This window comes from Manacus candei, unplaced genomic scaffold, assembly GCF_025592945.1.
Source record: "Manacus candei isolate 608988 ecotype Guabito, Panama unplaced genomic scaffold, ASM2559294v1 h1tg000073l, whole genome shotgun sequence".
Taxonomy (NCBI): domain Eukaryota; kingdom Metazoa; phylum Chordata; class Aves; order Passeriformes; family Pipridae; genus Manacus; species Manacus candei.
This window is the reverse complement of record NW_026138121.1, coordinates 724928-750803: the sequence shown is the minus strand read 5'-3', so window position 1 is coordinate 750803 and position 25876 is coordinate 724928. Positions and strand designations below refer to the sequence as shown.

Below are 25876 nucleotides of genomic sequence, written 5' to 3'. Positions count from 1 at the left end.
GTATCACGGGGGGCATGTGAGGGGTTTGGAGCACAGGCAGGAGCTGCAGATCAGAGCTCCTTCCTTGGACACCTCCAGGGGTGGGGACTCCTCCACCTCCCTGGGCAGCCCCTTCCAGTGCCTGACCACCCTTTCCATGGAGAAATTCCTCCTTTTGTCCCACCTGACCCTCCCCTGGCTCAGCCTGAGGCCGTTCCCTCTCCTCCTGTCCCTCGTTCCCTGGGAGCAGAGCCCGACCCCCCCCGGCTCCCCCCTCCTGTCAGGGGGCTGCAGAGCCAGAAGGTCCCCCCTGAGCCTCCTTTTCTCCAGGCTGAGCCCCCCCAGCTCCCTCAGTTCTCCTGCTGCTCCAGCCCCTTCCCAGCTCCCTCAGCTGCTCCTCACAGGACTGAGAATGGTTTGGGCTGGGAAGGACCTTAAAGCTCATCCCAACCCCTGTCATGAGCAGGGACACCTTCCACTAGTCCAGGTTGCTCCAACCTGACCTTGGACATTCCCAGGGACGGGGCAGCCGCGGCCTCTCTGGGTGGCAAACACCGTGCAGGTGTATGAGGGGTGAGAAAGGAGGACACAGGATGCTTTCTGTCTCATTATTCAGCTGTTTTCTGTTCAGCAGCACCGACAGGTGAGGCAGGACCCCCAGCCAGGGGGGTGCTCTGCTGACGAGGGGCTCTGGCTGCTGGCGTCGTGCTCAGACCCTTCCCCACCCTTCCCGCTGTCACTCCTGGTGTCCCCATCCAGGGAGGCTCAGGTGGGGCTGTACAAACCCCTCAGCAAAGCCACAGTTCACTCTGATCACAGACCTCTGTGCACACAGTGCAGCCAGGATAATCCATGGCTCAAGCACTGCTGAAATTGGGTGTTTGCGGCTTTTTTTTTTCCAACCATCTTGAGTTTGTGGTCAAGAAATATGCAACACTGTGAACAACAGTCTTCCCTGGTGGACTTCAAGCCAAGTAAAATACACAACTGGGCCAGATGTCTTAAATTTTCCAGCTATAAATTTCAGCAGCTCCCCAGCTGTCCGCAGTAAATCCAAGGGAAGGGTCTCCCTTAGGATCTGGTGTTTAAACCTGGGGAAATAACGACTCTCTTAAAAAAATACAGGCCTAAAGAAAGGATAATGTACTTCAAGGATGCTGCGGGAGGGAAAAGAGATGGAAACTGAGAGTTACTCAGACAATTTTATTTATATCCCCATTCCCCGGTAATGGAGTTCTGTAGCTCAATTCCTTGTGCAAGGAACTTCTCCTTCAGGTTTCCCACATCATGCAGGAAGGAATTATATTTTGTTCCATAATAATAATAAAAGCTGTCCACAAAAGCTGTAAACATTATTTTGAGTCTTTTGTTATCCTCTCTTTCAAACACACACACACACACAATATTTATATCAAAGAATTTCTGGGTGACCTTTGACGTCCAGTCCCTGACTCAGTCTCACACTTTTTTTCTTTTTATTTTTTCCTTTTTTTTAAGCAAAAATCCCTTGATGTGAATGTTTTTTGTGACTGATACCTGACAGAGTCATCACATTTCAGCCCCTTGCTTAGAAAATTCCTGAAACACGCCCTGTTATAACCCTGCAGGGATGTCAAAGCTTGGTGAGGGGGCAGTTCTTGGTCTCCTGGAGCTGCACAGACTCTCTGCAGCACCTCAAGGTGTGTTTGAACCCCTGCACAGAGAACCCTGACCATCCCACGGCGCTGGGCAGGCGCAGCAGGAATGCTGGGGTGTGGTTTTCCCCCCCATGGAGCAGGAGCTGAATGGAACACTGCAGTCTGTTCATTCCTGCCCCAAACACCCAGAATCCCCTCGGCCCGCTCGGCTTCGTGAGCGTCGGGGTGAGCAGGTCCTGGTTTATCATTAAGACTCTTCCAAGTAATGCTTTCTTTGGCTCACAAATAAATCAAGGATAGCAGTAAAACCAGAGAGGAAAATAAATCTTCTGATGGATGGCAGAGAGAGCAGATTCTCCCAGCTCTTTGCTTTTCACGCTTCAGCTCAGTAATGGCATGTGGAGTTTTCAGCACTTCCCGAGCAATCCACGCTCGTTCCACGCCGGGCACGGGGTGTCCAGCACCCGGGGGGTCCCACCCAGCTGACCCCAGGCGGTATTTGCAGGGCTATCGGTCACTAGGAAATCCAGGCTGTTGCACAGAGATTCTCATTTTCCTTCTGAGAGGCTCTGAAGGATTTTGATGAGATTCTCCAGGCCAAAAATGTAGCCGTGGTCCGGCCCGTCGTAGGGGGTGGGGCTGCTCTTGGAGCCCTTGAAGGTGGTGTGGGCAAAGTCAATCATCCGCACGTCCACCCTGGCGGGGTTCGCGCCGTGGGTTTTCGGGAGGGGAAGGTGATGATCCAAGGGCGCCGCGCTCTCCTTGGGCTCCTGCCCGTCGTAGATGATGAGGAGGGAGCTGGAGTAGAACCTGTAGGAGCTTTGCTTCCTGATGACGGAGAGCAGGGCCTTGAGCCGCAGGACGATGGGCTCCAGCAGGTCCGTGCGCAGCTGGTTCCCGGTGCACAGGAACTGGCGCAGGGTTTGCCGGAACCCCTCCGGGGACAGCTTCCTGCCAAAATACTTGTCCTTGCACAGGAAATGGCCAGTGTCCGCCTGGTAAACCTGCAGGGGGGAGAGCGGGAATCCACGGAGTCAGAGACTGGAGTCCTGAGCTGGAGGGGACCCGCTGGGATCACTGAAGTCCAGCTCTGCTCACAGAAAGGTGTCGGACACCACAAAGGGACATGGGGTTTGACACTGTTTGGGCTGCTCTGTATGTGCCCATAATCATCACTCTCATTATTATCCTTCAGGCAGGGTTTTGAACCTTTTGGAACCTGCTCGAGCAGAGTGAGAGAAGGAAATGCGTGGTTTGGGTTTCTAGGAGAGAGGGGGGGATTTCAAGCAGGAGAAACCATCACACTGAGCCCAGAATGAGCCCCTGGCCCTCGCAGCACCAGGACGAGGTGGCTCAGTGAAGGCACGAGCAGGGCAATGTGGTGCTTTTTGGGGTTTTTTTTGTGCAGCAGCCAAGAGCTGAGCAGGAGGTGGGAATCTGTGTCCATGTACAGGTGAGTTCTCAGCTGGGGTAAACTGGTTCCAGCTGCTCACACTGGTGGCAGTGGTATGGGGAAAGAGTTACCCTAATGTGCTGCATTCTACAGCCTTCCCTAAGCGTCCTCTCCTCTCTGAGAGCTCACAGAGCTGAGTGGCCAGTTCTTACTGCATTGGGGGGGAAAGAGAATAAAACTGCTTCAGTTCACAGCAGCAGAGTCCCTGGAGGTTTCCAGCTTGGCTCCAAGCTGTGGCTGGGGCGGACCCCAAGGGGCTGGAGGCCCTGCCTTACCTGCATCCCGCAGATGCGGACGCCCAGCGAGGCCGAGGTGCTCTGCTCGCACTTCTTGATGTGCCGGGCTTTCTTCTCCTCCGAGGCGTCATCCCCGTGCTGCCGTGTGCCCATCTTCAGGTCCAGGATGCAGGGGTAGCTGTACTTGGATACCACGTTCTCCAGCAACAGAAACTCTGGGCACGAGTTAAGGGAAACCCAATATTTTCGAATTCTAATTGAAAGAGGCCTTAAATCAAAGCAACTGCTGACGCTCCCCATAACAGCTCACAACTGTAATGAGACTTTCTGAGCCAATTTCTCCTCCGTGTCATTGCTATGGGCCTCTCGCTGCCAATTCCAGTTAATTTACTGTACTACAGTCCTACCAATTAAAGCCCCAACAGCTCCATTCTCCAGTGACACCACAGCCCTGGGCTGTCACTCCGACACCTTCCCTCGGTGCCGAGCTCGCTCCGGTGGGTGGGGGAAGTTGTTAAACTCCATTACTCACATGACTGGTGGGTAATGGAGTGTAATAGGAAAATAAAAGGCGAGGCAGCTGCTAATTCCTGCATAGTTGTGTTTTTAAATGTATGCCAAGGGGATCCTTGACTTCTGCCGAGAACTCTTTATGGGAACTGGGTTTTTTCTTTCTTTTTTTTTTTAAGCAGTGGGAGAAGATGACAGAGAACATTCTGTATTTTCCCAGAGTGTGTGCAGAGTGTCCCCCTGCAATACACCATGCATTGATTCCAAGCTGTTATTTGCAGCCAGGACTGTGCTGGAGGGGAGGGAGGAGAAAGGATACGATGAAGTTTGTTCTCGTTGTGCTTGGAGGACATGCGGTTCAGGTGCTGCCTGTGACAGTGCAGTCCCCAGGGGTTGTAGCTCTTTCTTTCTGGCTGGTTTCCATTTGCATCTTCCAAAAGGGAGTCTGTGTGGTACTGAAGGTCTGTTCTCAAAAGCACCTTCCCCGAGCAGCTGGGCAAAGCACACAAAGGAACACACTGGGTTTAGAAGTTCCAGAGGAGAATATTCCCTTCACTCATTTTTTTTTGTGGAGCCTCAAACTCGATAAGGTGAATTTGCAGGGGCTCTCAAAGGAAACATATTGATCATGTCCAACCTGCAGAGATCCTTTGTTACTCCATAACAGTAATTTTCAGAAAGGCAGCTATTTCTGCCTGCCAATATTTTCTTTCATTATAATTTAAAGTGCATTGGCTCCCATGAAAAGCCATTCACAGCCCCAGTGACCAGGGATCTCTATTTATCCACCTAACAGGCACAGCACAGGCAAATGGTCCAACAATGGGAATGATTCCCAATCTAGAGGGGCTGGCTGCAAGGAGGGGAGGAGGGAGCAGTGAGGAGATTTGTCCTTGGTCTCACTCATCCAAAACCCATCACTCCCATTGCTCCAAAGGCAGCAGTTCCACGGTCGTGGTGTTGCACCTTCAGTCACAGCTGCCCCAGGTGAGTTCTGAAGCAGTTTGGGATGAAGGATGTTTTGCAGAAAGCCTCTGCAAACCCAAAAGTCATGGTGTGCTGGAAGCACTGTGGTGCCTTCCCAGGAGAGCTCTCCCCTGGGACGGGATGGGACTGGAGCCCCTGGAGTGCTGCACAACTGTTGCCAGCAGAAGGGTGTTCCCAGCTCAGTGACTGCTCTCCTGGGGCTGCTCCTCCCTTGGAGCAGGGTGTGCTCTGAGGAGTTGGGCTGAAAGCGTGTTTGAGGCAGATATTTGAGCAGCAGCATCTCAGCCACAGCCCCTCTGGGGATCCCCTCTGTGGATCCCCCCTGCTCCATCCCCAGGGTGGGCAAGAGCAGAGCCATGGACACCCCGGGCTGGGCTCTGCTCTTCTCCACCCCGGCCTTGGGGCTGCTTTTGCCCACTTGGCCACCAGACCCCTCCCAAAGCCCAGCCCACCCAAGTGGCAGGAAAGGACCAGGAGGCTGGCAGGGAGTGTCCCACCCGTGGCAGACCCTCACCTGTCTCGGAAGGTCTTGGTGCCCTGGGTGTGGCTCCTCTTGACGAGCCCGTGCTCGGTGCCAGGGCTGGCCACCAGGGTCAGGTTGCCCAGGCTGTCCTTCTTCAGGTGCACTGAGACAACACCTGGACACAAAGGGGAAAAACAAACAGGAATGAGACAAACCTGTGGATTGTCACAGAGGCCTGGCCACCACCTCACCAGCCCAAGGAGGCCCAGCCTTGTGGAGAGGGCTGCCCAGCTGCCTCCTCATGTTTGGTGGCCTGTCACAGTGATCCCCCTCTGATTTCAGGCCCAATAAACACCATTAGTCTGAGACCCTGGAAAACAGCCTCGGGGATTTCAAGTGTTCCTCCTTTCAAGGCTCAGCTTGGCCCCTGCCTCCTTCCACACCACATTCCTTTGTCCTCCTCCAGGCTCTGCTGTGCCCCAAGTGACCCAGAAAAGCCCCCAGCTCTGGACCACAAGACCCCAGCTTATTTAGCACAAGGGATTTAAGTGGGGTTTTTTTTAAGACAGGACAAGGCTGGAAATGCTTTTCATTGGCAGGAAGCAAAGGGGGGGTTGGGGACAAGGAATTTTCCAGAGACACTCGGCGTGCCAAGTGCTTCTGTTAACTGGAGAGCCCCCAGGAGCAGGGCAGAGACGTGGGCATGGGCTGGCAGTGCTGCCCACACACTGCCATGGCTATGTCCTTCCTCAAGGACCAGCACCCAAATATCCCACGGGGGGAAGGATTGTCACACGTCCCATATTTATGCACTAGAGGGAACATGATCGTGTCCAGGGGGTATTTTTTCCACCCCAAGTGCTTAAAACACCATTATGAATTTTAGCATTGCAATTTTCCCTGACTCTGACAGGAATCACAGGGCTCAAATGCCAGCCAGCCCATCACAGATTTAGCCCACTCTGAGCCCATTCCTGGCACGGGGATGGCTGACTCTGCCTCTCAAGTGACAGCACAGGAATGGCCACAGCTCTCACTCCAGCCAGCCCTGACCTTTCTGGGAAAGGCTGATAACACCATCCTGCTCTGCAGCTCTGTCAGGGCTGGCTGAGCCTCCACAGGCACTGGGGGCATATTTAGAGCACGGCCCTTTGGGGCTCAGGGGGATTCCAGCTCCAAAAGAGGGCAGGGAGGGCTGTGGGACCAGCAAAACCATCAGTGGAAGGAGCCCTGCTGGAGCAGGGTTTAACCCAGCTGTGCCCAGGGCACCCTCCCCAGGTCTGCTGGGCATGCAGGGAGATGCATCTCAGCAGCCCAACAAACAAGGGCACTCTGTTCTCCCAGGCAAAGGTGCCAAAGCAAATAAATATGCAAAATCCCATCTCTGCATTTAAAGTGAGATTACAGAAAGCAAACACAGACAGAAGGCTGTGCCCTCTCTGTGCCTGCCGGGCTCTGCTGCCTGAGGGAGGTTTTCCCCACCTGATTTGCAGCAGCCCCGTGTCCCTGCAGCCACCAGCCACCCCCTCAGACTGGGGGTGCCCGTCCCTCCCCAGGTCCTGCCCCCCAGAACCCTGCAGCTGTGCTGAATGCACTTCCCTCCACCCCCTGCTCAGCCACCACAACCATTTCTCTTTCCTTTTGCTGTGCAATCACCATTACTGTGAACAGACTGGATTAAACTGGCTCATTTTACACTGAAATGGGGGAGGAATATACACAGGCTGCTCTGCCAGGGGAGATGGGGGGTCTGAAAACCTTAATTAGGGGGCAGGTAATATTTTTAGCTCTCCCAACCCTTTGCTCACGGTGGTGCTGGGCACAGGGAGCTCTGCCTTCCTCAGGCTCCAGCATTATCCTTTCCCTGAGTCCCTTTTGTAAAAATCCATATTACTGAGAGCAAACAGATCTCCTCCCAGCCCGGGTGCCTGCTCTGAATTTTCAGGGGATGTAGGCAGGAAAAAGCCAGTGTGTCTCTTGCCTAAATCTAAGCCCTTATATTTTTAAAAAGTCACTGTGAGGCGAGCCCTGGATTCCGAATGCTCCGACAGCCTTAAAAACCTTAAAAACTGTCCCAGTTACTGCCTCAGTCAGCAGGGCTGTGCTCATTTACATAGTGCTGACAGGCTGGCCCAAAAAACTTATATATAGCGTGAAACCAAGAGTTGTTAAGTATCTGCCATTAATATGAAAATTAACGGGGAGATTTTCAAAGGCAAGAAGGAGCGTTAAATTGGAAGGGAATGTGATCCTCTCCCCCCTCCCGGCTGAAAATTCAGGCTTCAAAAAGCTGCATCTCAGCCTGGAAAATGCTTTTGTTTCCTGGTGTGATTCCATATGGGTTTGCACATGTCCTGCCATGACCTACGTGTGTAAAACAACTCTCTGAAACATGGCACCAGCCCTTCTCCTTTGCTGCAGTAAGAAAACATCTCTCTGGGATGCATTTGGGTGCATGTCTGGGCTGGCCTTTAGTGTCCCTGACACCCCAATCCCCTCCTGCCAGCACCAGTGAGGCACCAGTGGGTATTTATGGGTGCTGTCACCATGCTGGTGGTATCCCAGGAGGTTTTGCTCTGGAGCTCTGCCCTTGTGGGTTTATTTTTACATTTACAAGCACATTCATTGACTGCCATGTGCAATGGGAGCCTGAGCTGGAAAACAAGCCCAGCATCCCCCACCAAGCTCAGCTGGGGCAGGCAGGGCTTGAAGGGAGATGGGGAGGGGGAAGCCAGTCCCAAGGTCAGCAACCTGCCTGACATGGTGAGGTGAGAGGGAAGGGAGCTACTGGCTTGGGGTGAGGCTGGAATGATATTTGATCAGCACTGCACAGAATGTCAATCATTACATAATGCTCCCTGGGCCTAAGAATAGGGATGAGGCACTTGGACACGTGTAAAGGGGTGATGGAACCCTCAGGATCGTTCCCACCGATGCTCGTCAGCCCCATCATCCTCGTGGGAAAACATCCCACCTCTTTAACTGCCTGGGACAGCCAGGAGATGAGAAAACGTGTGCCCAGTGCCAAATTGGAGGAGAATTGCTATTTAATTACCCTTCATCACAAAACTCTCTGGGATTTGAAACAGGAGAGAAAAAGACAAAAAGGTTTTAATAACCAGGGCAGCCCTGGACTGGTAAACTGGGACTGTTTAACAGCTTTATCAGTGGCACCCAGCAGGGCCCAGCACTGCAGCACCAAACCCTGCAGAGGAAACCGCCCAGAGCAAACTTGGTTTCTCCCTGAAGCATCTTTTTAATATTGTCCCATAAATCTGCGGGGGCCCTTGACTTTCTGGGAAAGGGAGAGATTGGGCTGGAACTGTGGCTGACTGAGCTCTTTTCTCTAACACCGAAGGACCAAAAGATATTTTAAGTTTTTACGTGACAGCTGAGCTTCTCGCCTCCCCCAAAAACCAGGGTCAGGAGCTTTATGAGCAGCACAAGTCTGGCAGTAAAAGCAGAAATACCGAGGGAGCAAGAAAGAGAGGGAGGGAGGATGCCTTAAAAAGTACCAGCGCTGCCCTCCCAGGCACCCCGTGCTGCTTTTCCATGGCTGAGCTGAGAAACTCAGCTGGGAAAGGGGTTCGGGGCCAGGAGAGCTGGGGGTGTTTGAAGGGGACACCGGGCAGAGAGAGGGGCAGGGGGAGGCTCACTGGGAGGGTCTCACCTGTGGCAGGGCGGCTGTTTTTAGGAAGGTGGGCGGTCTGTACGTCCCTTACCTTTGTACTGGGGCGTGAACTGCCGCATGGCCCAGGGCAGCGACTCGTAGAAGCTGAGCTCCTGCGACACGAGCGGCTTGCAGACGGTGTGCTCGTCGTAGCGCAGCATGCTCGTGTGCCCTCCCACCTGGTGCACGAAGGGCTCCAGGGGCACGGCCAGGAGCTCCGGGCTCAGGGGGCTCTGGCCCACCATGGGCTGGGGGCTGGCGGGGGGCTGGATCCCCCTCGGCAGCAGCACGGGACGGTGGGAGCCCGAGCCCGGGCTGTGCAGCCTCCTCACCCGCGCTGGATCCGCACCCACACCGGGCTGACACCGCCGGGACCTGCGGAACAGAGGGAATCAGGGAATGGAGGGAGAAGGGGGGACGAGCCACTGCAAAGCCAGAGCCAGGAATTGGAGGGAGAAGGGGGGACGAGCCACTGCAAAGCCAGAGCCAGGTACCAAGGGCGAAGGCGGGTGGGATGAGATCTCAGTGCCCAGGGGCTGGCAGGGAGCCCCAGCCTGAAACACAGAGTCCAGAAAACACCCACTTTAGATCTGCTGGGGGCAAAAGAGACAGAAGGGAATTATCAAGAAACTTAAAATGATTTGCATCCTGGTTTTGCCAGCAAAACCCCAGTGCAGTGGATAATAACATCTTTGGAAATCCATTTCTGTCCAGGAAAGCCTCCAAGATGTGTTGCCAGGTGAGCAACACCACCTCTACCAACCCCACAGGACAGATGTGACCAGGGCAGCACCATCACCCCCTCCTCACCCAGGAGACAGGAACAGCAGAGGGCTGGTGGCACTCCTGGAGGGACCTGCAGCTTCCCATCATGGGCAGCAGCTCCCAGGGCTCTGCCAGGAGGGCAGCTCAGCCCTTCCCCAGAGCCAGCAGGTACAGCCTGACCCAGGAGCTGGATCCAATGACACACAGAGTATTCCCCATCCCACAGCAGGAGGCAAAGCTCAGGACTCGATGATCCCTGTGGGTCCTTTCCACCTCTGTGGTATTCTGTGATCTCTGCTGCCTGAATCTCCCCTTCCCCTCCTGCTGTGGTCAACCCCGAGCAAACAATCACCTGGTGCAGGTGCCAGGTTTGTTTTGCACCTGGAGAGCTGGGATGGAGTGGGCTGAAGGCAGAGGAGGGGGAGAACAACCACTCCTACCTCCAAACCCACGAGCAGCTCCTTTATCTCCCCCAAGGTGGGATTTTTCCCCCCCACTATTCCATTCTTTGGGGAGGAGTTCCTGCTCTGCAATTACCTTACCCAGGGGAACAAAGCCAGGCCCCAGCCAAGCAGTTTCCAGCCGGGAAGAAAGAGGCTCTTTGGAGCCTTTCCAGGAGTTAATAAAAGCATTTGGCATTTTGTTAAGTTGTGACAATTTTTAAAGAGGATTTTCTGCCTCGAGACCTGCAGGTTTGTTGTGGTTTGTTTTGTGTGGGTTTTTTCCCCCTCTTCCCTTCCTCAAAAATAAGGAGAAAAGCCAAAAGCAAACGGATTTGTCATAACACCTCTTTGGAGCAGAGCACAACATGACTTAAATCCTTTATTGCTTCAGAGACATTGGTCCAAGGCTGAAACTCGGCTGTCACAACCCCCTGACAGCTCTGGCAACCTTGGCATTCCGAAGGGAGTTGGGGAAAAACACCCACACTTTGATAAAGCTCTGAATGTTTTCTCCCAGGCAAAACTGGGAGCAGGATTTGCAGGAGGAGAAGGAGGTTCTTTTCAGGGAGTTTCTGTTCGGAAGCAGCTCATCCATTCGGAGCAGATAAATGTTCCCACAAACACTGAGCTGCTCTGAGCTCCCCTGAAACAAGACACTTGAAATAAATCACTTCCACTGGCTCAAGGTATCGCAAATGCCAAGAGATATTTACGTCACTAAAAATACACGGAATTACAGATAAATCCGTGTCCTCCAAGCAAACCAGAAGCCTTCAGGATTTTTCCTTGAGCTAAAGGAAAAGCAACCCAGGTGCTGCAGGTGGAGGAGAGGCAGAAAGTATTGGGGAAGGAGAATAGAGAGAATATTTCTCCAGAAAAGAGATGGGGCTTGGAGCAACCTGGTCCATGGAAGGTGTCCCTGCCCATGGAAGGGGCTGGACCTGGATGAGCTCTGCCTGGGTACAAGCCCAGGCTGTTGGGGACACCTCTGCTCCCCAGGTACTTCACTTTACACCCTGCTCTCACTCAGGGCCAAACATCAGAAGAGTCTGAGCTAAGCAGGTTATTTACTCCCAACTCCAAATCCAGCCAAAAAACCCCAAGCAGATTAAATTCTCTAATCTTTAATTAGCACCTACTCCAGACCATCCCAAAAGGAACTCATGTGGCTCCAAGTTCAGGAGCAAAACGCAGCCAGCCTGGCCCTGGGAGAGAGCCCTCGCCTGGAAACCAGCTGGGTCCTCGTGGCAGAAATCCTCAGGAATATTAAAATCACTTCAAGAACAAGAGTTCTGTGCACAGAACCATGCTCTTAGTGCTGCACCTCGTGGTCACCTTCCCCTCTGGGACCTGGCTCCCCAGAGCATCCCAAAGCTCCTCTGCAGAGTTTGAGCACTGCAGGGGCTGCAGGTTCTTTTTGTGCCTCATTAACAGGCAAGGCAAGAATGAGCTCTGTGTGTCCACAGCTCTCGCTACTGGAGCTGCCCTGGAGCCCAGGCCAGCCCTGCACCGAGCACCCAGAGAGGGGACACGGTGCCACCACCCAGAGAGGGGACACGGTGCCACCACCCAGAGAGGGGACACGGTGCCACCACCCAGAGCTGGGACATGGTGCCACCACCCAGAGAGGAGACACAGTGCCACCACCCAGAGCTGGGACACGGTGCCACCACCCAGAGCAGGGACACGGTGCCACCACCCAGAGCTGGGACATGGTGCCACCACCCAGCACAGAAACGGGCACAGGTCCCGTCACCCCCCTGCCCAATTTCCCCTCCACACCACCCAGCACCACCAGCCCCTCCTGCCCAGCCTGGTGCCTTCTGGTGGTGCCACGAGCACGATGGAGAACCAGGAGCCCCCAGGCCCATGTCTGCAGCCCCTGGGCTGCTCCAGAGGTTCCCAGCACCCCCCCAGTGCCAGATGTCCCTGCTGCTCCCGTCCCTTCCCACCAGCCAGGGCCATGCTTGGAGCCTTCCTAATAACATCCTGCCCACCCTCCAAAGTCATGTTCACACTGCCCCTCCTGCCCCTGCCCTGCCCTGGCTCTCACCTGTGTGTGCAGGTGAGACACCTCCCTGGGGGGCACCTCGGGGTGCTGCCGGCGCTGCTCTCCCCTGCTCCTCGCTGTGCCTCCAGGGCAAGGAATGAGGGAAGGGTTGGGCAAGGAATGAGGGAAGGGTTGGGCACGAGTGCGGCGGCGCTGGCAGGAGCCTGGAATGTCCAGCTGACAGCTGAGCCGTGCCCGGGAGAAACCCTGCGTGGGACAGGGATCAGCCCAGGCCAGGGCTTGGGACCTGCCTGTGCTCGGCCTTCCAGCAAGGCCACGCTCCAGCCTCTTGGGCAATCGGCTCTCCAGGAAAGCAACTGGCCCTTTGGGCCAGGCTGTTCTCCACTGGCCCCCCCTGTGTTTACCACCTCCCTGCAGAGCGGCTGGGGCTGGGCAAGGGATGGATATCCGGAGCTTCCCGGAGCTCCCAAACCCACCTGCTGGGTGGGAAAACACACCAGGGAGACTGGGGAGGAGAGACCCAGGGGCTGCGAGCCAGGAATGGGGTGGTGAGGGGCTGGGGTGCTGTGGGACACCAAATCACCCATCTCTGTGGTATTTATGGCAAGGGGGGCAATGCCCAGGGCGAGAGGAGGGTTTGCCCAAAGCTGGGTAGCAGGTGAGAGGATCCAGAGACATGAGAGCAGTGTGGGAATGGAAAAATCCCAGGGAACTTCCTGCCAGGGCCAGGCTGTCTCCTGCAGCCAGGCAAGGACAGCGTGTGCCCCCAGCCCGGAGTCCTCTCCAGTGTGTGCCCAGGGCAGGCTCTGGACATGCTGTGCCAGCCTGTGCCAGCCCCTGCACCCCAAGGAGAGGGACCCACGTGTTATTTAGGGGATCACAAGGCAAACACAACCTGGGCAGTGCCTGGGACAAGGAGGGGATGTGCCCACTCCCACCCCCAGTCCCAGACCAGTCCCCAACAGGACCTTGAGGACTTCAGCAAACCCCTGCCCAGGCCTGGGGCCCCGGGGCTGCCATGGGGGCTTTGCAGCAAACGGCAGCAGGTTGGGAATTGCATGTGGAATTACACCAAACAGGACCATTTCCTAACCCTGAATATATTGCAGTTGTAACTTAGCAACCTCAGCTGGGTAAGAGCATCCCGACAGGAATGCGGGTCCTGAGGAGATGCAGCCATGCAGCCTTTTCTGTTCCCAAACCTTAGACACGACTCTGCCAGAGGAGGCAGCTCCTGAGCTCCTGACAGCCACAGAGCCACCCTCCTGTGCTGCTGGAAATCCCCCCCTTTGTCACTCAGACCCACAGGATGAGATCAATTAAACATTCCTTTAACCAAACATGAGCCAACCATGTTACACAACAGTGACTGAGGGACCACTCCTGCCACTTCAGGGGACCTGGGAGAAGCTGGAACTGGCAGGAGATGTTCCACCAACACTCGGGTGAGGGAAGGATTGAAACACTCAAGGAAAATGAGCCCTGAAGACAACCTGGTTTACCATCAAGATGTGCTTATGTGCAACAGCCTTGGAGCAGGGCAGGGACATCCATCCCACTCCATCCTCATTACTTCCCTCATCACTTCCCAGTCTTCCTATACCATCACCTGGCACATGTCCCAAAAGTGCACTGAGCTCACCATGGCCTGAGGGTGCTCCAAGGCACAGGATCAGCAGCAGCTTCTGGGAAATGGAGCTCCCCGGGGCAGATCCACCTGATCTGAGCAAAACCACCTGGAACAGTCTGTGATTTCTCCATTAAAAATAAAGGTAACAATTATTTGTAATAAATTTATTTTTTATATCGATTTACAGAGCTAAATGGAACATATAAACAGCACCAAGCCATTGAAGTTTGTTCTACAAAACCAGGTTTAATACAAAAGGATGACGGCAACGCCTCACTCTGCGCTTCTGGACGGTTAAAAAAGCTCACCCAAGCCCCACAAAGAGTTTAAAAAGGTTTAAGAATGTAGGCACCAGTGTTTGAGAGAATTTGTATGGCAGCAGTGACAATCTGGTTACATTTTGGGAGAATCAAGGCTGCTTTCATTTTATTCCCTATTTATTACAGTGGGAGGAGCTGATCCTTCCCCTGAAGAGCTGTTGAGTCTCCTGCCCAAACACCCAACTTTCACAACCAAAAATATGGGGTAACAGTCAGCTCCACACAGGATATTCCCCATTTAATGGGAAAGACCTCCCTGTGTTTTGTTCCTGGAGGAACCCACTCCCTCCACCCATTCCGGGGGATGTCCAGGAGCAGGAGATCCCTGTGGATCCCCAGCAGCCCAGGGGTGCCAGGCAGACTCCCCACCCAGGGAGGTGTGGGGAGAGCTGCAGACCCTGCCAGGGGAGCAGGGACTGGCACAAGGAGCAGGGACGTGGCATCCCCTGCCCAGGAGGGAGCAGGGCTGTGGCTGCCCCAGCCCGCCCAGAGCTCATCCAGCCTCGGGATGTTCTCCCCAGGGACAACATCCACAGGACACAGGGCTCAAATCAACACTGGCTTCACTCTGCAGTTCTCCTGCCTGATGCCAGCGATGGGTTTGGTCCCTGCAGCCCCCCGAGCTGTTGCACAGCCCTGGGAAGAGCAGAGCAGCCACATCTCTGCTGAGCCCAAACTGCCACACACTGGTGCCATTTCCTTGGAAACAAACACTCGTTTGCTGGACACGAAAAGCAGCTGAAGTAACCAAGTGATTACAGACACAAGACACGGAGCAGGGCCGGGAGCTGCTCCCAGGACCCGCAGGGGCTGCAGGAACCCTGCAATCCCTGTGCTGGCACATCCCTGCTCCAGCACAAGCACAGACATTGCAGCTGCCCAGCATAAACATGAACACTCAGTCCTCAAAGCCCTCCCAAAGCTGCCCTTTAATAGCCACAGACCAATCCCCGTGGCTGCAGCCCCAGCAAAGCGCCTTTGGAAGCTTCCCATATCCTTTATTTTTCCGCCCAAATTCCCCCCACCCCCTTAAAATCATAAAGCACACAGACTGCAGACTTAAAAGTGTAACAGGGTCACAACCTCTCTCCATCCCCCCAGCCCAGCCCAGCCCAAACCACCAAGGCACGTGAGGCTGCCTCCCTCCTCCAGGCCCAGCTTCACTCCATTCCCCCTCTGCCCCACTTTGGAAGGGTGAAGCCAACACATCTTCCTCGCTGGGAAGCAGCGAGTGCTTTCATCCCTCTCTGTCCTGACTAAAACAGATTCTAACAAAACACACCTGAACTGCCACCCTAATGTTTCCATGGGAAATGTCATCTTTAAGCACGTTGCCTGGTGGACACTGCCACCAGTTGGCCTTTGCAGAATTGAGGTCAAATTTTGCACCCCCGGGCTCTGGCAGAGACGCCCCAGCCCTCGAGAGCAGCTGTGCTTTTACTCTTTGTAAGTCGTTGCTCGCTTGCCACGGGAGCCAGGTCTCTGTGGAAGGCTCACTTTGGTGCAATTCCAGCTTCCCACCAGCTCAAGCCCATCTTCTTTCCAAGCCAACATTATTGCCCTGAATTTGCGTGTGTGAGGATTTTCAGAAAGAAGAGCAAACAGACACGTGCAACCCCAACCCTCGGGCCCTGCTCCCCCCACCACCAGCGAGGGGCCTGTCCCCTTGCAGAGGTCCATGTCCACATCCACATCCACAGCTGCTCCACTCCTGCTCCTCCTCAGTGCTCCGAGTCCGAGAGGTACGAGGGCTGAGTCCATCTCCACACCAGCATGTCCTCCCCGGCCACCCTGTGGGACTCTGTCTGGATGCGGGACTCGTTGGAGGCCAGGAAATCCACGGCTCTCTCCCACACCCGCTTCATCTTCTTTCTGCAAGAAACAGCAAGGAAAAGGAAGTAAATTAGAATCACAACCTCACTGTGCTTCCCTGCCTACAGCAACTGTGCCTACGGATCCAGGCACCACTGGCTGCCTCCCGCTCCCTGTGCAGGCAGGGAAGGAATCCAACCAGAATCCTGGTTTTGAGGAGATTTCAGAGCAGGGCATGGACACACAGGTCCTGCCTGGAGGGAAGGTGAGACCCTCTGTCAGTGACAGTGGATTTCAGGCTCAGTTCATATTGCAAAGGGGCTCAGTGAGCAAACTGCCCTCCCCCTTCCTGCAGGAGGGATCTCACCAAGGGGACACTCTGAGGATCTCCCGTTTGGGATCCAGTTATTCTGGACACCTCACACCCAGGGACCGGTTCAACAGCTGATGCTCCATGTCCAAACAAACCAAATCCAAGTGCTGCTGGACAGAGCAATGACAACACACCTGTGGGACTGCACAGAGCACCAGCCCTGGGACTGTCCCTTCGATCTGCACCAGGTTCAGGCACAGCCTCAGTTGTGTCCAACCCTTTCCCGACCCAAAGGCTCCAGCCTCCTCCTGCAATGCAGCTCCCAGCACTCAGCTGCACTTCAGAGCTGTGCTGAATCCCATCCCAGCCCTCCCGAGGGCCCAGATCCAGCTCACCTGCTCTGAGGAGGAATCAGACTGTCCCGGACATGGAAGATGCCAACGTAGGGGTAACGTTCCAAATTCCGTTCCCATTCCTTATAGTGGTCATGGACAACAGCTGGGGGGAAGGAGAACAGAACAGTGAGAGCTCAACACTGCAGGAAGCAGAGCAGGGCTACTTGAACTCACAGAGCTCCTACCTATGATCTTCTTCACCATGTCATACATGGCTTGTTCCTCTTCCTCCATCTTCCGCCAGCGATACCTGAGGAAGATCAGGATCCCCCAAAGAGTGATCAGACCTAGGAGAATAAAAGCAAACAGAATTCAGTAACTACCACTTGTGTATTGCTGGAAGCAGTTTTAGTTCTGACACTGCCTCTCCCCAGAGGCACCTTTCACTCCCTGTGACCCAGGCCTGCCTGGAACTGAACCCAAGTGATTCATTTTGTACCCCAGTGCAGCTGCACCCTAAAATCCCTTGGTACTGACCACCCCCTGCAGCAGAAGAGCACATGTGGATGTGGGATGAGGTGGTTGGAAGGCCTCAGCACAGAGCTCCCCCCCAAAAGAAACCTCGGCACAACCACAGTTCTGCAAGTCCCAGAGGAGTCTTTGCCAGAGGCCTCCCCCACAGTGATCACTTTGGAAGACTGTCAGGCTTCACTGCTCCAAGGAGAGCTGCTTGATAAGGAAATAAAGCCTGGGGCTCCAGTGCCAGCCCAAAATTCAGATCTATATGGAAGTTTTAGCACTGACAGTGCCCCCATTAGAATTCAGCATCTCAGTCTCTGCACTGAACAAAACTGTCCCCTGTCTCCCCCTCCCTGTCAGGCTGGATTATAAACTCCTCCAGTCACACAGCTCTCGTTATGACCTCGCTGGGTAAAACCTCTGTCTCAGCTGAGGCACGACACACTATTCCAATAAAACCTCCAACCCTGAAATGCTACAAGTCATTATTAAAGAGGCTGGAAGACTTTGGGGCTTAGAGCAAGAAAAAAGAAAAACCGACTCCTTTAGGTAAGTTAACACACTTATTTTGCAGCCCATAATAATGGATACTTGAGGAATACCCAGAGAGCTAATCAGCTGGCTGATTTAAAGCACGTTTTAAGCACTCAGAGCACAAGAGCAGTGCTGCGGGTCTCCCTGTGCTGCCAGAACAAAGGTTAATTAGACATTAACTCATCAGCAGATTCATTTCACCTCTGTTAGTCATCTCCTATGGCTGGGAACGTGTGTGTGTGCACAGGGCTCGTCCCTGCAGCGGGCAGGGGAGGCTGAGCACTCCCAACTTACTCCAGAAGAAGAGGAACAGGTTGGTGATGGCCGTGACCACGGCGCGGCGGAAGCGGCAGCCGAGCCCCATCTGCGGGCGGGCAGATTCCAGGCAGAACACTTCCTCCACGCTGGAAACAGGCCCCGCCAGGTCTCTGCCTTTCAGCCTGGTGGGAAGAGGCAGAAAATCTCACTGAGGAGAGCAGACTCCAACTGCAGTCTTTAATCAAGGCGGGGAGAACAAACAGACTGCAGATGCGGTAACTCCTCCCGCGCAGCGCACGGGAAACGCTCCGACAGCCTCCTGCTCCTGCCACAGCATTTCCCTCCTGCTCCTGCCACAGCATTTCCCTCCTGCTCCTGCCACAGCATTTCCCTCCTGCTCCTGCCACAGCATTCCGGGACTGGCTGCTTAGCAAGGGCTGGATATGGCTGCGGAAAGGCAGCGGGGCTGGAACTGCCACCGGCACTCGGGAGCCTCCCGCTGCAGCCTCTCTGACAGCCCCTCTCAGTGTGCACAAGATTAAACTCGAAATTGGATTCCCACCTCCCAGCACAGAGATGGAAACGGTCCCCAAGTCACTGCTCCAGAGCTGGGGGAGGCCAGGGAGCTTGAGCTGCTCTCCTCAGCACTGGGGAGCAGGAACAGCTCAGCTACAACAGCGACAGAGCATCAGCTGTGTCTGCAGGGAGGGCACCACTGCCAACCACCCCCTGCCCTGCTGCTCCCCTGAGCCCTGACCTGCTCCCAGCTCCCTCTGCCATCCCCTCACAGGGATCCAGGGGAGAGCCACCAGATCCAAAGCCACTGGACCAAAGGGGATTTTATTGAAGCTCCTAATTCTGTCTGCACTGAACAACCCATTAGACAGAGGTTTTCCCAGTTCATTAGTGCTCAGCTCACAAACTGCTGACAGCTTGGATTTGATTCTGGATTCTACAGGAGATGGAGACACACAGTTGTTTCCCCCGCCCTTGTCTTATTTACAATCCAAATTCCATGAAAATATTTAAAACATGCAGCAGAATCACCCAGTGCAAAGCTCATTTTCAGTCCTGCCTCTGAGACTAGCACCTAAAAAATAATGTCATGTAGCAAAAAATGCCAGGGGCAGATGTTTGGGGCTGTTCCACACTCCTGCACAGCACACGGGCTCCAGGGAAGTGCATCCATTTGGGGAACAACAGAGCTGCTAATTATGGAAATAAAAATGGGAGTATATTGGTATCCCACAGCTCCTACTCGAGTATAAAAATATAGATTTGAAAACTCTGGATCCCAGACCACCTACAAATCCAGACCTGCCCCTAAGGAAACCACGTCCCATCCTGGGAATTGCACACACCAGTAATCAAAGCAGGAGACACTGTCTGATCCTTGGATCACAGCAGCAGCTGCAGGAATATTTAAGAGCAAATAGAGCAATGGGAATTCCTACAAGGTTTGCTCACCAACCCCTTCACTCCAACTGCTGCAATTCAGTTAATCACAGACATATTTAGCAACGTGGAAATGCAAACAACTGTTAGACTTCAGAGTTGGCACAGACTGGAGGCAGCCCACACTTCCCAGAGGAAGGTAACAGTGGCTGCAGACTCTGGTAACACTCTTTCCTAAGGTTATGGACTGAATGTTGTGGGTTTTCCCTGAAAACCCAGCACTGCTGGCTGAGAAACTCCCCCTCAGTGACCAACCACCAGCCACAGTCAGTCAGACAATCCATTCAGGAGGAATTTCCTCATGGAAGGGCTGTCAGGCACTGGAAGTGGCTCCCAGGGAGGTTTGGAGTGCCCATCCCTGGAGGTGTCCAGGGAAGGACTGGCTGTGGCACTCAGTGCTCTGGGCTGGGGGACAAGGTGGGAACAGTCACAGGGTGGATCCATGGGCTGGGAGGACTTTTCCAACCTCAGTGATCCTGTGATTTAATGTGCACTGGGTGTTCTGCCAGAGGGACAACTGACACTCCGGATACCATTCAAGGTCCATTCTCCTCTCCTCCTCCTTGGGATTGCTCCAAAGGATCCCAGAGTGTGGGTGACATTCCCCACTGCACAGAGGGCTTTGCTGGCCAGGGAACCCTTTGGTCCAAGGATGCAGCTCCACTAATGCTGCAGCTGAAACTGTGAAACTGGTAAAAGTAACCACATGGGTAAGTTTAAGAAGGGCTGTAGGGGCAGGACCATGGGCAGACACCAGGACCACCATTTCCAAACCTCACAGGAGGCACAACACAACCACTGATGCCACAAGTAGCCCTGGCCTCCCATTCCCATCTCATCTGCAAGGCAGCAAGACATCCCTGGACACAGTGTCCTGCAGCCAGGGCTGGGGATCACACTCCTGGAGAGCTCAGTTGCCATTTTGCTGCAGGGCTGTTGTTCTCCTCTGGAAGTTTGCCCAGCAGGCACTGCCACAGCCAATCCCACATTACCTGCTGAAGCCCAGCGAGGTCTGGAAGCTGAAGGGCACCCACAGACCTGTCCAATTACACAGCAGCCAACCCTCAGAACTGGAACTTTGACACACTGGGCTTCCACTTACCAAATTCCCAAATCCTTGTTGCTGTTCAGTATCCAGTGCAGGGCAGCTTCAAACTTCTGTGGGGAGCTACCAGTAACATTCTGTGCAAGGAATCCATAAGAAGATTAGTTCTCCATTCACTTAAAATACTGAACAACATTATTTCATTACAGGAGTGGGAGAATTCCTTCCATATGGTCTGTCCCCAGGTTAATTCTTATCAGAATTCTGCAAACTGGAGGAAGGGGAACTAAGCCTGAAGGTCTGCCTGGACTAAAGTCTCCTGACTGGGTAGATGATGCATGAAGCACTCTGTGAAATAACACCATCCCAGACTGCTAAGACTAACCACTAAATACAACATAATCTTACTGACAGTTTACCAGGAAAGAAATGGAATGCTAGATCAGAGCACTCTGTCTCCTGACACTTTGGGGTATAGAAAAATCCTTCTTCTGCCCAGCCCTCAATCCAAATTTCTGGTTTCACAAGACTGATGGCTCCGGTGAAACAACAAACCATTAAGTTAAGATTTACAGGGGCTGAATCACAGATGGAGGAGAAAATGATTTTCAAAAGAACTGCTGAGAACAGGACTGGCCAAAGGGGAAGGGAGAGATATGGGAAAGAATCAAACCAGGATGAGGGAGCAGAACGGATGGTGAATTGCTTTAGTGTCTATTATTTATTGCCTTATAAGAGACTAAGCACTAGGTCATAACAAAGCTGCTCACAGCCTACTCACCATCACGTGGTCCTTCGCCTCACTAACCCAAATGCATTTGCTTTTTAGATTCTCAGGGTTTCCACATTCAAAATTACCTGGTAAAAAAGTCAAATAGAAATAATGTTTGGAAAAAAGCCCTTGAACAGCTCAGAACTACACTCTGAATGTACACCAAGAATACTCTCCTTTCCAATCAGCTCCAGCCCTGAGCAGAATGACTCCAAGGTGAGATTTATACTGCAGGCAGATCAGATTATGACTATTAATAAAATGCTCAGCCACTGCACATAGGTTAGATAAGGGCAATCAAACCACACTTTGGAGCTGCTGTTGGATAAGGGCAATCAAAGCTCACACTTCAGAGCTGCTGAACACAGAATGAGGGGGGAAATCCTGTTTGTGCCCCTTGCAGAGCACAGAGCCATGTCTGGGCCCTGGTGCCCTGCAGAGGGGCTCCTGCCACCAGGACTCAGGGACTGCAGAGTGCAGCTACTGACCAGCATTCAAAATGCTCCCAAGGAGCCGAAATCACAGCTCTGCCTTCCACCCAGGCACAGAAATGCTGGCGAGGAACTAAATCCTCTAAAACTTCCCTCACCAAGTTGACTAAACAAATGTGCTGAGAGACTGAGTAAATCTGGTGGAAATCCGGCAGCTGCCGAAGTCAGATTTGAAAAGATTTAGGAATTATGTGCAGCTTCATATCCAAAGCCTTCAGCCTTGAGGTCTGAAATACAGAAAATGGAACTGAAACACTTTTACTGATTACCACTGCTATGGATCTTGCTGAACAAGTCTCCACTCGTGCACTGGATTTCTAGCAGCCTTCTCCATCCCAAAATACGAGTGATGGGCTGGATTTACTCAATATAGTAGAGACTGAGCTGTCTGAACCCAGCTCAGAGAGCCTCTGTGGTGAGAGAAGAGAGGGGCACTCACACATCTGCTGCCACATTTCAGCGGAAAATGACAATTTCTTAAGCCACTTTTACTTTGTTTGTAAAAACACACCAGCTTACACTTAATGGCTCTGAGTGCCTTGAAGACAATTTCAAGATGTTGGCAGAATCATAAAACTGACTATTTCTACCTCAAATTCCCAGCATGTCAAGTGCAAACAAGGCCCACTCACCAGGGCAGAGCGATACGAGTGCACCAGCCGAGCACTAATCAGAATAAAAATAACCCCACCTTTTCCTGTTTTCCTATTACCTGACTTCCTCAGAGCTCTTCAAAGGGAACTGACTGTTCCAGAAACCACTCTCTCCAAAGTGAGGGCAGAAAGCACCAGGGAGCTGGGAGAGGCAGTTCCTGGACACCCAGGAGTTCTGAGTGACTGAACTCACCTGCCTGCACGGACAGGTAGTTGTAGAGCTCGTGCAGCACAGCCATGGTCATGTCCCTCTGCTTGGCCTGGCAGAACTGCTGGCAGAGACAGGAGCAAACATGAGCAGTGGCAGTGGGACAGTGGGAGAGCAGCTACAGGCCCCACACAGAGCAGCAGTGCAGTCTGGCTCGGTCCTGCCCCACCAGCTCCCACCAAACACACCCACAGGACTGGCAGGTTCCAGTCAAAGGTGACCTGGGGAATTCTCTGCAAGTCCCTGCCCCTGGCAGGGGGTGGAACTGGGTGAGATTTAAGGTCCCTTCCAGCCCAAACCAGTCTGGGATTCTACGAAGTACCACCGACCACCCCAGCCCAGCCTGCAGCACCAGCTACCCCCTGGGATGGATCTGTGGTCCCCAGAACATCCCAGCCACCAACCAGGACTCAGAATCCAACAGGAAATTTTCTCACTCCTAATCATAGCATCCCAGACCGGTTTGGGTGGGAAGGGACCTTAAAGTTCATCTTGTTCTGCCACAGGCAGGGACACCTTCCACTATCCCAGGTTGCTCCAAGCCCTGTCCAACCTGGCCTGGAACACTCCCAGGGATGGGGCAGCCACAGCTTCCCCAACAATCCATCCTGACAGGGAGAACAAGCTGTGCAGACACTCCGTCCAGGGAATTAGCTGGATTAAATCTTGTACTGTTAAAGCTGCAAACAGCTTTATTGCAAACCAATATCACTTCTGGTACAACTGTTAAAGAAATTGATTCACGTAATTGGGAATTTAAATTTTTATCTTTCGGAGTCTCATACACATTCCTAATTTAATCTGGCCCATTAATTCCAACCCATCAAGTCCCAAGTTTTCTGTAAAATGATAGAACTAATCATTTTACAGCAATACTGCTATGGGTGGATGTTACATAGAATAATCACTGTTCTGTGAGAATCCCCCAGACCTGAAGATAAATAAATAAATGCTTACATCATCCGTGCTTTTGTCACAATCCACAGGCAAGAGATTAACTACGAGAGAGAAGAGGGTGAGTTAGCTGGCTGCAAGTAAGAGCTTTGATCAAGAGAGTAATTATCTTTTAAAAGGAGGTTCTGCTTTAAAGCCTGATGTTGCTGTTGTTAATCTCCCTCGGGCAGCACCTTGCAATGCAAATGGCCTGTTCAGGAGCTGCTCTGGGAGCAGCACTGGAGAAAAACAAATAAAAAGGTGCCAGTGATGAATCTGGTCAGCTGGGAAGTAAAAACTGGGGCTGGATGCTCTAACAGCTCCTGTTTGAGGAGATGCTTCACACCCCTTCCCACTGATCTTTACACTCCAGTGATGCCACTCACTGCCCACCACAGTCACCTCAAGTATCTGGGAGAGAAATCAAACCTCCTCGAGGCACAGGCTTTTTTAAAATCAGGTGGTGGGGAAGCCCCTTTCCATTTCTCATGGAAGCTCTGTCACATTTTAAGTGCCCAATTCATTTGCTGCACTTCCCCTGCCCAGGATAAAGGTTGGGAAGGGCTGAGCCAGCAGAGGGAACATTGAAAGAACACACTGGGTGTTACAGAGACATTGTGTTCTCCATCCTTGGCCTAGCAGGAATCCATAAAATCCATCCTTGGCCTAGCAGGAATGGCACTCCCCATAAAACCCACGGTTCTGAGGAACTGAAGGCCAAGCTCATTTGGAAAAATCACCCACTTGACTTGCTTTCCATGACTGAGGTTTCCCATGGGCAAGGGGAGATGGAAACGGGGACAGACACAGAGATGTCAGGTTAGAGCAATGAGAATGATAAATATGACGGTGACAGAAGCGATAAAGGTAAAGCAGGAAGGAGGTGAGGAATAGAGTTTAAATCAGAATTAAACCCGTGCACGTACAGCTCTCGTCTCTCCTGTCCAGCCAGCCTGACCCAACCATCTTCACCACGAGGATGCCCAGAAAAATGAGGAGCAGCACTACGCTGGCGAGGCAGAGGAAGTGGGAGAGGTAGTATTCCAGGCCTTTTCCCTTCCCCTCGGGCTGCTGCCGGGGGGCTGAGCGGAGCAGGGCAGTGCGGGGGGTCACTCCGTACCCCCCATCGCTGGACGCCCGCCACGGGAAGCGCCGGATCAGCCCCCCGGCCCGGCCGCCAGCGCTCGCATCCCTCTCTGCCTCCTTGCCAACGCTGGAAGTCAGGTCCTCCTTCCCCCTCCTGAACAGCTGACTGAGCCCCCCGGGGGCCGCCGAGGAGCCCCACTGGGTGCTGGGGGTCACCTCACTTCCCCGCCTCCACCAGCTGTTGGAGGAGAGCCCCTTCCTCTCCCCCGCCGTGTCCCAGGGGTCCCGGGAGCTCTGGCCCCCAGCTCCCACTGTGCCCCAATGGCTCCTGGACTTCAGGCCCCCGCTCTCCTCGCTGGGAAGGGGTTTGGAGCCGAGCCCCCCGCTCCTGCCAGGCGAGGAGCCCCAGTATGGCGTGGAGCTCAGCCCCCCGACCCCATCCGGGGGCGGCCCCGAGCCAGCCCTAAAGCCGAGCCCGCCGCCCCTCTCCGCCGATGGGCTCCACTGGGACGCGGAGCTGGACCCCCGGGCCCTGTCCAGGGTGGGTCTCAGCCCGCTGCTGAGCCCCCCGCTCCTCTCTGCTGACGTGCCCCACTGCAGCGAGGAGCCCCGCACCCCATCCAGGGTGGCCCCCGGCCCCGTGCTGAGCCCCCGGCTCCTCTCTGCGTTCGTGCACCAGTGGGACGAGGGCCCGAGCCCCCCGGGCCCGTCCAGGGGCGAGTGAGACCCCCCTCCGAGCCCCCCGCTCCTCTCTATGGACGTGTCCCACTGGGACGGGGAGCTCAGCCCCCCGTGCCCGGCCAGGGACGCCCCCAGCCCGCCCCCTCCTCTCTCCACAGCCGTCCCCCAGCGCTCCGAGGGGCTCAGCCCCCCGAGGCTGTCCCGGGACAGGCCGCCCTCAGCCCTGTTGCCTCTGGCCCGGCCCGGCGGGGACCCGCGGGGGTCCCCCCAGGCCTGCCCGCCGCCCTCCCTGGACGTCCCCCAGCGGGACGCGGGCGGCTGCCCCCCTTCTTCCTCCTCCTCCTCCTCATCCTCCTCCTCCTCCTCGCTGTCGCGGGTGAAGCTGGAGCGCTGCCGCGAGGGCGAGGCCTGCGGCGGCCCGGCGGGGGAGCGGCCCGGGCTGGGCGGCGCGGTGCGGCCGCTGCGCCGGGCGGCCGCCACCTCGGCCCGCAGGCTGCCCAGCTTCTTGACGTAGACATTGCGGGTGGTGGCGGTGATGGGCCCCGGGCGGTAGCCGAGCGCCAGCAGCTCCTTGCGGAGCTCCGCGTCCGTCAGCTCCGCCATGGCCGCGCCAGGCCCCGCCGGAAGCGCCCCGCAGGCGGGAAGCGCCGCCGCCATGTTGGGAGGGGCCCGGCGCG

General features: G+C 54.4%; 2 protein-coding genes across 4 annotated transcripts; both read right to left on the bottom strand.

Annotated features, from left to right (window-relative positions):
• Positions 1–1162: 1162 nt before the first annotated feature.
• Positions 1163–12731, bottom strand: IP6K3 (inositol hexakisphosphate kinase 3). Of its 2 annotated transcripts, none has more exons than XM_051809010.1 (6): positions 12197–12731; positions 8988–9310; positions 5317–5440; positions 4135–4307; positions 3345–3520; positions 1163–2620 (listed from the first exon to the last, which is right to left on the bottom strand). In XM_051809010.1, the coding sequence occupies exons 2-6, from the start codon at positions 9178–9180 to the stop codon at positions 2165–2167; spliced, it is 1122 nt and encodes a 373-aa protein (XP_051664970.1). In that variant the 5' UTR covers positions 9181–9310; positions 12197–12731; the 3' UTR covers positions 1163–2164. The 2 variants fall into 2 exon arrangements, with proteins under 2 accessions (XP_051664970.1, XP_051664971.1); XM_051809011.1 differs by lacking the exon at positions 12197–12731 and adding an exon at positions 9746–11733.
• A 1202-nt stretch (positions 12732–13933) lies between these two features.
• LEMD2 (LEM domain nuclear envelope protein 2) lies at positions 13934–25876 on the bottom strand. Of its 2 annotated transcripts, none has more exons than XM_051809008.1 (9): positions 24359–25876; positions 23457–23497; positions 22485–22563; positions 21157–21233; positions 20433–20512; positions 17912–18057; positions 16810–16911; positions 16625–16727; positions 13934–15976 (listed from the first exon to the last, which is right to left on the bottom strand). In XM_051809008.1, the coding sequence occupies exons 1-9, from the start codon at positions 25854–25856 to the stop codon at positions 15826–15828; spliced, it is 2277 nt and encodes a 758-aa protein (XP_051664968.1). In that variant the 5' UTR covers positions 25857–25876; the 3' UTR covers positions 13934–15825. The 2 variants fall into 2 exon arrangements, with proteins under 2 accessions (XP_051664968.1, XP_051664969.1); XM_051809009.1 differs by having other exon boundaries at positions 22485–22560.

Excerpts from the sequence above, each read along its gene's own strand:
- IP6K3 (XM_051809010.1), bottom strand. The coding sequence starts at position 9,180 with ATGGTGGGCCAGAGCCCCCTGAGCCCGGAGCTCCTGGCCGTGCCCCTG. Across the intron at positions 4,308-5,316 it reads ACCAAGACCTTCCGAGACAG|CTGCTCGGGGAAGGTGCTTT; the intron begins GTGAGGGTCTGC and ends TGCTTTGCCCAG. Across the intron at positions 3,521-4,134 it reads CAACGAGAACAAACTTCATC|AGTTTCTGTTGCTGGAGAAC; the intron begins GTATCCTTTCTC and ends ACTCGTGCCCAG.
- LEMD2 (XM_051809008.1), bottom strand. The coding sequence starts at position 25,856 with ATGGCGGCGGCGCTTCCCGCCTGCGGGGCGCTTCCGGCGGGGCCTGGC. Across the intron at positions 23,498-24,358 it reads GGACAGGAGAGACGAGAGCT|TTAATCTCTTGCCTGTGGAT; the intron begins GTACGTGCACGG and ends TCTCTCTCGTAG. Across the intron at positions 22,564-23,456 it reads GTGACAAAAGCACGGATGAT|CAGTTCTGCCAGGCCAAGCA; the intron begins GTAAGCATTTAT and ends TGTCTCTGCCAG.